General features: G+C 44.4%; 1 protein-coding gene across 3 annotated transcripts in view; it reads right to left on the reverse strand.

The window, feature by feature from the left end:
- samd4a (sterile alpha motif domain containing 4A) overlaps positions 1-5,348 on the reverse strand; it is a 62,542-nt gene extending 57,194 nt beyond the window's left edge. For all 3 annotated transcript variants that reach the window (XR_005707768.1, XM_040130948.1, XM_040130936.1), the window contains exons 1-2: positions 5,226-5,348; positions 3,416-4,106 (exon numbers count right to left, since the gene is read on the reverse strand). Coding sequence is in view for 2 of the 3 variants with exons in the window: in XM_040130948.1 (XP_039986882.1) it covers positions 3,416-3,611 (196 nt within the window). In the remaining variant the exon portion in view is untranslated. The remainder of the gene's footprint in view (positions 1-3,415; positions 4,107-5,225) is intronic.
- Positions 5,349-9,989: the final 4,641 nt, after the last annotated feature.

A 9,989-nucleotide genomic window follows, 5' to 3' on the forward strand; every position in this document is an offset into this window, starting at 1 on the left:
CAGACAACCTTCTCAATCTCTCTCTTTTCAGCAGCATGTGTCCTGACATTAAGTCTGCAGTTCTGAAACAGGCCCACTGATTACATCTTATTTAGCTGAATCAGCAAACAGGAAGCAACCATAAGCTGACACAGGTGGGAGAAAACTGAAGGGCGTGGCCCAAAATTCAGTCTGGAGGTGTAGAAGGTAGAAGCTCATTAAAATCTCCTCCAGCCTGATTCCAGTGGGACAGAGGTTGTTGTACAGAATATTCGGAGCCGATGTGCTGAAATAAAAACAGCCACACTTGTTGAAAATAGGAAAATATGCACACAGATATTCTGCAGTGCTCTGAATTAGTGTCCAGTTCTGAAGGCACTTCAATGCATGTGTCAAAAAAGAACACATCTGCATACCGAAATGTCTTTTCTGAACAGAAAAAGGGTTTTACCATTATCATGTGATTTAGTTATTACAGAAACTACACCAATAAAGAAGAACTACAAAGTGTCAACTAAGTTGACACTTTGTAGTTCTGTGGTGCATTTTTAATTCTAAAAGTCATGTAAATGTAATCAGTGATTACAAACCACATAATAACCTCACACTGTAAATCCCTGATCTGATGACACAAGAGTTCAGACTGTCATCGGTTTGTCCAGAGGCACAAAGCCTGGGCAGTGAATGTCTCAATGATTTATTTTTTCTTAGGTCATTATGTTTGGTGAAATCCTTCCTACTGCTTCAGTTGAGGAGACATTCTTGACTATACAAAGTAAAAAATAACACAAGTCCTAATACTGAACTAGACTCAAAAACGACACTGAATCAACTTGGAGAAGAAAAAGAAAAATAAGTCTTTTTGTTCCGGGGATTAATCTAGCTTCAGCAAACATGATTTATATTAAAGAAAAAAAAGGTACGTATAATAAGTTAACAACTTGCAATTATGAAAAGGCATTTAGTTCATCATTTGAAATAAAATTAGGTCACAGAATGTGCTAAGTGCACAGCAAAAAGAAAAAAAAAGAAAAAACACAGGCATTATTTAAGCCTAATAACATAACATGCTGCATAAATGTCTGCTAATGTGGGGATATTTCTTTGAAGTCTCTGCAATACTTGGAAATTTAGGAAAGCCACAATGCTAGTGTTAAAGCTAAAGTATGATCACAATCAAGGCAACTGTGACAACATGATGTGATGTGGATTATAGGTCTAACTGTCCTCTCCACACTATTTGACTGCTGTCCATCATAAAATCATGATCTCTTGATGACAAAGCTCCATATCCACAGCCATCCAACCTGTTAGGTGTACATGTACACTGTGCAAATCACCAAATACCAATCACAGCTACAAGTCAAATTAATCTTTAACTCACAGATCTTTTCATTAGCCTATTTTAGACAAACAACCCAAACTCCACCCACAGGTGTATTTCCATTCCGTCTCATTCCCACCTACATCATAGATCGGTCTTGTTAGCTGGGAAATGAAGACTCATACAGAATTTAAGAGTAAATATGACTGAGTTTCACTACAATGATCACAAGACAGTTTCTCTTTGACTCACACATGATGGACTGAATTCTGAATAGTACAAAAAAAAAAAAAAAGAAAAAACACAGGCATTATTTAAGCCTAATAAAATAACATGCTGCATAAATGTCTGCTAATGTGGGGATATTTCTTTGAAGTCTCTGCAATACTTGGAAATTTAGGAAAGCCACAATGCTAGTGTTAAAACTAAAGTATGATCACAATCAAGGCAACTGTGACAACATGATGTGATGTGGATTATAGGTCTAACTGTCCTCTCCACACTATTTGACTGCTGTCCATCATAAAATCATGATCTCTTGATGACAAAGCTCCATATCCACAGCCATCCAACCTGTTAGGTGTACATGTACACTGTGCAAATCACCAAATACCAATCACAGCTACAAGTCAAATTAATCTTTAACTCACAGATCTTTTCATTAGCCTATTTTAGACAAACAACCCAAACTCCACCCACAGGTGTATTTCCATTCCGTCTCATTCCCACCTACATCATAGATCGGTCTTGTTAGCTGGGAAATGAAGACTCATACAGAATTTAAGAGTAAATATGACTGAGTTTCACTACAATGATCACAAGACAGTTTCTCTTTGACTCACACATGATGGACTGAATTCTGAATAGTACAAAAAAAAAAAAAAAAAAAGATTAAGACCTGTTGTTGAAACATTCCCCCTCCAACGCCTCTCCATGTCTTCAATCTGTTTTGATCTCTGACAGTATGAACCAGCCTGACTTTGGGAGGATTCGACTAAGGAAACTTCATATAGTGTGCTTTGATGTCTCTAGCTTTATATTAAAAAATAACAAAGACCAGCCTACATTAACTGCAGCCACTGCCCTCTTTACACCCTGGTGGAAACTATGTAATATCTTTGAGTGTCACTGCAGGGCAGGGCCATTATGTCACTCCTGTAATGTGTGCTGCCTCTGTTAGCACCGTGTTAGCCAGCATATGTGTTACTGCATGCAGTTGTTGCCATAGGTACGCACAGACGCTGCTGCTTCTTCTTCTTCTTTTTCTTCGCCGCAGCAGCAGCAGCAGCAGCAGCAGCAGCAGCACTTTACTCTATTTTTTATGAACCCAGTCAGTTGCCAGGGTTTTTGTTTCCATGGCCACACTGCAGTCTGATGCAACAAAACCCAGCCAGAGCCCCCCTTGGGTGCCTTGGCGCGATACCAACTCAGGGAGCGCTACTGCACTATAGGCTGACACACTGACTGACTGGCATCTCCAGCCAGCCACAGTCCCAGCTAAGTTAACACTATACAAAACCCCAACCTCCTTTCACAATCATTTACTGACTGGCTACAATGCAGCGCATTAATTTGCATGGTTTCATACCATCAGCGATTCAGCTATTTATTACTCTTGATGCAGGAATGTCTTGGACAGGAAATGTCTTCTAATGCTTGCTTGGAGCCTATGCTTGTATGTTTTCCTGTGTGTTTGTTCCAGGATCAGAGACAACAGCGCCTTTGGGGAAAAATGCCCTTGAAAACTTAAAAAAATTCCTATGAATTTTTAAATGAGAGGGCAAAATAGAAAAAAAAGTAGTAACAATTGGGAATTTGACTAGTGTGTCTTTCTTCTGTAACAACTGCTGCCAATTCTAAGCAGTGGCAAATATGATGAAATTAATCCTAGAGATACAAATATAGTGTTCATTTGCAACATGAAGTGTAACTGTATCATTTCATAGTTCACTGTCCTCATAATAAAAACAGAATGAGGTTGTAGTAGGAGAAAAAATGCAGTCTGAGATACTAATTAATAAGTCTGGTTTGTCAATGATTATAAATGCATCTTCATCATGTTTTAACAGATGATGTAACAGTTGACTGTGTCTGAGCAGCTGGCTGTCCTACCTGGGTTGTTGGCCTCTCCCTCCAGGACCTGCAGTTCGATGCACTCGGCAAGGGAGTGCTCCAGACAGAGCTGCAGGAAGCGGGCCTGGGTCCGGCTCACCCTCTTCAGCAGGGAAAGCAGAGCCACCGTCTGTTCGCACTCGTTCCACCCCTTGAACCAGCTGGCTAGCACGCCCACCTGATCGCGAAACATCATGGTCTGCGAGGCGGGCTAAAGGCAGACTGACTGTGGTGGTGCCGCGCTGGGCTGAGAGGTGTGGGGAGCGACTCAGAGGGCCCCCCCCCGAACTTTACACTGATGGTATGGGTAAAACTGATAGAGAAGGAAGTTGGTCGTATCAGCTGGTTGTTGACGTCTCTGGGGGGTCAGTCAGTCACTGGGTGAAGTTCAGCTGAAACGCTGTATGGTCATTCTTAGCTTTGTCATTATCAGCTTGGACAGCAAGACAGCAGTCTCGGTTAGGCTTTGTGGTGCCAAAATTTGTTTTGCCCACAGCCGGTGTTGGATATATTCCTGCTGGAGGGGTTTCTTTCCCCAGTCTGAGTTGATGGTGGGGGTGTGAGCTGCTCTAGGCTGCTTAGTGGCTCCCAGAGGGATTGATATTTGATGAGTCAGCTTTCTTCCAGCACACGCTGTGTCACATCAGCTTCAGCCTCACTGGCATTTTTCTTCAGGGAATCCCTCGTACGCCTGCAGGAGGATGTTAGATGTTAGAGGAGGGGGGGAAGAAAAAGAAAAAAAAAAGACATTTAACAGACAATACTCTCTGTGGCTCTTCCTACATGTCTCTCCCTCTGTTTCATACATGTGCAATGAGTTTTGCAGTGCACTTGAGAGAAGACAGCCTCGGTAGAGATGCGACAGCACGGTGTCCCTGTTGCTTCAGCACTGCAGACTTTGCGTTGCTGCAATAGAGCCGCTTTGAGGAGACCAGCCTTCAATAACTGCATTTATAGGTCGCCTCCTCGCCGTCTCCTATGCGCATAGGCTTGTGGCATTCACCGCCGAGACAAAAATAAATAATTTTTTCGTTTTTGGTATCCACCCATTCCTAAAAATACAGCTGTCGGTACTACTGGCGCTGCATCCCGGAATTTTCCAAAGAAAGGAAGCCGGGTCGCCGACGGCGGCTCGTTGGCAGGGCTGTGTGCTTCGGAGACGTTAGCAGCGACCTCCCCTCCGTTATTTTAATGACAGGATCGCCTTATAAAGCTGTATTTTAACCCGCGGACGGGGCTCCGGCGGCGAGTTTTGAACGAAGAACCACCGGAGAGCAAAAAGCCAGGGGCAGGCTCAAGGTTTCAGGGCTGAGCGTTAGCCGCTGTCTAAAACTGTCACTTTGCTTCATCAGCACACCGGGAATGACCGTTGGCGATTTGTGTGTGTGTGTGTGTGTGTGTGTGCGTGTGTGTGAGGCGGTTTGTGAAAATATAAAACGAATAAATACAACCGTACCTGTATCTCCGTCTCTTTTCCATATCAAGAACCGTGAAACAACTGTGACATTAACCGTAGGGAGTCTGCAAAGTTACGATTACAACTAACGTTAACGGCTACGAATTTCCAACAGCGGCTGCCATTATCCCAAATGAAAAAGCGTTTGCTAAGTGGTAAAATGGTGTAATTTCAGTTTCAAGGCTGGTTCTGATATACAGCAAGGTTTCGCTAGCCCCCTTTTTTTTTTTTTTTCCTCGGATAAAATGCTCAAGCGGAGTGGACAACACAACGGCAAAAAGCTTCAGAAACTTCGGTTTGAATATTTGAATTGTCGGAGAGACGGTTACAAGTGCCGGGCCGGGTGGCTCTTACCTCCTGGCGCAGTTTGCATCGCTGGGTTTGTCTCGGGACGGGCGACAGGCTCAGCTTTTTTTGGGGAGCGGTGCCCCTTCACTCCGGGTCTGAGGGATTTGCCATCTTGACTAACTTTTCCTCTGTCTCTCCCCGGGAGACGGTGCTCCGGTCTAAAAGACGCGGTCAACCCACACGGAACACGCTTGGCAGCTTCCGCTTTCCGCTTTCAGAATAAAGCGCGACGCCGAGCAAAAACGCTCGCAGACTAACAAACGAGCCCAAATACTGTTTTTTTCAGCTGAGCGGCTTTTACGACCAGTGTCAACGTACAGCACGATATATTTGGTCTGTGGCGAGTTTATACAATTGAGGCTTCTTTCAAAGATAATGCCGTGAATAGGTTTCATTTCATCAGTTAACGTCATACAAAGTGCAGTAAACAGAGAAAAACTAAATCCAATAGTATTTGCTGTGACCCCCTTTTGCCTTTAAAGAAGCACCAGTGCTCCTCGGTACACCGAGACACAGTTTTCTTCAAGGTTCTTGGCAGGTAGGTTGTTCCGAGTAGTTTTACTTCTTAATAATGTCCACAGTTTGGTAGTTTAGTCCAGTCCCAGGTCCAATGGCCTCCCCCTCAAAAATGTTCACAAGATTAATCTGGTGGTCCTAGTTTATTAAAGAGGTCAGAGAGAAGAAGAAGAAAGTTTTACTACACAAATGCTATTACAATTATTATTATTATTGTTGTTGTTGTTGTCATTTGTAAGAGGTAACAAACCAAAATGTTTTGATTATAATAATTAATGCGTTAACAGGATGTGTTCATCATAACCTAATGTGTTGCAGCTGGTTATGGGTGAGATAAAATTCATGACTTTGTTGACTGTGGAAGGCTTGCAAATTCCACCTGGTGGATAATTAAAGTCTCATTAGGATCTAACACAACACAACATCATTTATTAGTTGTTTCTACTTTTGCATTATTAATCTGAATTTGCAGAGTAACTATGTACAATATTTGCCTCTGAATTGTAGTGGAGGAGAAGCATAGCAGCATCAAATTTTTCATGGTTTTACCAAAACAAAATGATTCTGGGAACCTCATTTCATCGTGTTTTTCGGTGTTTATCGTCGTGTACGACCTCCCACCAACCGTTTGACAAATGCCAGCGCTATTATTTTGAAGGCAGGGCCAGTCCTTTTCCGGTCGCCTATCGGCCGCCTTGACGTAAAGAGGCTCGCGCTGCTCGTTTCCACATGCTAATCATTAACAGCGGAGCATTACGTCAGGGGCTTGGCAGCGCGAGGAAGCACCAAAATAGAGAGAGAGAGAGAGAGGCAGAGAGATGGGGGGGCGGGGAGGGAGAGAGAGAGAGAGAGGGGGAGGGAGAGAGAGAGAGAGGGAGGGGGGGGGCAGGGAGGGAGGGAGGGAGAGAGAGGGAAGGAGGGAGAGAGAGCGAGAGAGGGGAGCGAGAGAGGGAGGGAGGGAGAGGGAGGGAGGAGAGGCAGGGGAGAGGGGGGCAGGGAGAGAGAGAGAGAGGGGAGAGAGGGAGAGGGAGGGAGAGAGAGGCAGGGGAGAGAGAGAGGGAGAGAGAGGGAGAGAGGGAGGGAGGGAGGGAGGGAGGGGAGGGAGAGGCAGAGGGAGGGAGGGAGGGAGAGGCAGGGGGAGAGAGAGAGAGAGAGAGGCAGGGGGAGAGGGGGGGCAGGGAGAGAGCGAGAGAGGGAGGGAGAGAGAGGCAGGGGGAGAGAGAGAGAGAGGGAGGGAGAGAGGGAGAAGGAAGGAGGGGGAGAGAGAGAGAGAGCGAGAGAGGGAGAGTCAGGGCGAGAGAGGGGGGGCAGGGAGAGAGAGGAGAGAGAGAGGGAGGGAGGGAGAGAGAGAGGGAGGGAGGGAGAGAGAGAGAGAGAGAGGGAGAGGCAGGGAGAGAGAGGTAGAGAGAGAGAGAGAGAGAGAGAGGGAGGGAGGGAGGGAGAGAGGGAGAAGGAAGGAGGGAGAGAGAGAGAGAGGGAGAGAGGAGAGGCAGGGGAGAGAGAGAGGGGGAGGGGAGAGAGAGAGGGAGGGAGAGAGGGAGAGAGGGAGAGAGGGGAGGGAGGGAGGGAGAGAGAGGGAGAGGCAGGGGGAGAGGGGGGGGGCAGGGAGAGAGAGTGAGAGAGAGGAGGGAGGGAGAGAGGGAGGGAGAGGCAGGGGAGAGGTGGGCAGGGAGAGAGAGCGAGAGGGAGGCAGAGGGAGAGAGAGAGAGAGGGAGTGAGAGAGGGAGGGAGGGAAAGGAAGGAGGGAGAGGCAGGGGGAGAGAGCGAGAGAGGGAGGGAGGGAGAAGGGGGGCAGGGAGAGAGAGGGAGGGAGAGAGAGAGAGCGAGAGAGGTAGAGCAAGAGAGAGAGAGAGAGAGAGAGAGGGAGGGAGAGGGAGAGGCGGGGGGGAGGGATGAAGCTGAATATCTAAACACATTGTTCTGTGTTACACAGAGGTGGAAAGTTCACTTTACAGGTGAGACACTTTAACTGGACTCTATTTTCTGCTCCTCTGCAGTTCTGCAACGAGACTCCGGACATTTACTTCAGCACAGCACCAAGTATCACGGTGAGTTACTTGTACTCTACTCTAGTATTTCCATGTTATGCCACTGTATACTTCCCCTTCACTACATTTTGCACGTGCGTATTATACACGCGTACCTCCACTACATTTTCCCTGATAGCTATAGTCAGTCGATCTCTCAAACAGCTGAACTGTCCTGTCGATCACATTCCGCCTCCACTCTTATGTTATTTACCGTAGCTGTCGTTTGCACAGGTCACATCTTCCTGGTGCACTTGTCACTTTCGTGTAATTCATACGCGTCACTTTTTTCTCCGTAGCGCTCTAAGTCCACACTTCATTTCAAACGTTTTTATCCCATTTCACAACTACTACAATTACCCGTGAAAAAATGTTTATTTACTTTTTGTTATATTTCATATTTCATTATTTATCATTACCTTACTTCTGCCCCATTTTTATTCTCATTCTTTAAAGTTGCATTTGTGGAGCAAACACCAAGACACAATCTTTGTATACTAATAATAATAATTATAATGATGATAAAAACGTTTCAGAGACGTCTATGAGACATTTCCCCTCTAAACAGGGGAAATCTCATATATTTAAAAAAAACTTTGAGGCCTCATAAAGGTAAAAGTATCCACTAATTTATATGATTAGAAAAGATTAGAGAATATTCCAAAATATTAATATAAATCTGTTCAGCAAAACTTTGTTTTTCGTCTCTCTTACCCCTTTAATCCTCACGCGACCCCTCAGATTTATCTCGTGACCATTTGGAGGGGCCCCGCCCCTAAGTTGGGAACCGCTGGACTGAGTGCAGCGTGAAACAATATATAATCAGCCACAGGGGGCAGTTTTTCTGCAGAACAAGTGCTTTAACTTTTGAAACTCGGGCACATTTTGCTGATAATACTTCTGTAGTTTTTCTTAGGCAGGATTTTCAATGCAGGACTTTTTGTTTTTTGTTTTGTTTGTTTGTTTGTTTGTTTGTTTGTTTGTTTGAGGGTTTTTTTTTTGTGACCCTTTACCATGAATCAGTGTCTATTTGTTTTAGCTCCGTGTCACGTTTCAGATGTGAGGACTTTTCCCTCTAAACTCCTCACGTGCTCAAATTTAAAAAAAAAAAAAAAAAAGCAAAGTCGGAAAAATGAATAAAAAATGAACGTAGCAGGACTTTGTTTTTTCCTCACGACCCCTCAGATTTATCTCCTGACCCTTTGGAGGGTCAGGAGATAAATACTGCACCCGGGTGGACTACGCTAATTAACTGTATATAAAGTAAATTAAACTGGCTCAGTCTCAAGCAGCCACAAAACTGCTTACACACTGATGCCTCAGTATTTAACGTGCACTATATTATATTAGTCACACAGGCTGATTTTTATGCAGAACAAGTATTTTTACTTGTAATATTTGAAGTAACTTTAGCTGATAATACCTCTGTCGGGCTGTCATTTGTAACCGGGCATTTTGACATTGTGGTATTAGTACTTTTACTGAAGTAGAGGATTGCAGTACTTCTTCCACCACTGCCTCATTACATTTCAGAGAGGAACGTTTTACTTTTTTTTACTCCACTACATTTTTTTCCCCCCACGTCATTGGGTTCTCTGCCGATTATACAGATCTCATAGCCCCTCATATGGTTTTTTACTTGAAAAAATATGCGGTGGGCTTATAAATTATGAGGCACTGTGAAAGATTAAAGCCCCCCTCCGCTCAAAAAAAACATGGTTTTTTTTGCTCATCGTCACTTCACTCGGATGTTGATGTATGTGCCCGTTTGCTTTCGCATTCATCTGCCGAGGGGAGGGAAAGTTTTCTCCGTCCTTAAGTCTGATTTTACGTTGCGATGATGAACCTGGGACGTCACGGCGAGCTTGGTGCCAGTCGTGGTCCGATGTGGAACCTACACGTGGCATGCAAGCGACGCGGGAACGTCTCCTAGAATGGACCTACATAGACTTTGGACATCACAGTGAGGGGGAGAAGGAGTAGATGTCATTTTTTTTTTTTTTTTAATTTTAACAAGATAATCGAACGTTTTTGTGTAAAAAAAAACAAACACCATATTTGTATGTCTTAAAACATGCGTGAAGGGGGGTCTTTAAACCACCCAACAATATATAAATTAGCTAAACTTATCTCTACCTCCACCAGCAACTTTAAAATGTTGTTTACATGTCCATGAGTCAGTGATAATAATCCCATTGTATACCATTTAATAATGCACCCTGGAAGG

The sequence above is a fragment of the Xiphias gladius genome, chromosome 1 (genome assembly GCF_016859285.1).
Source record: "Xiphias gladius isolate SHS-SW01 ecotype Sanya breed wild chromosome 1, ASM1685928v1, whole genome shotgun sequence".
NCBI lineage: Eukaryota > Metazoa > Chordata > Actinopteri > Istiophoriformes > Xiphiidae > Xiphias > Xiphias gladius.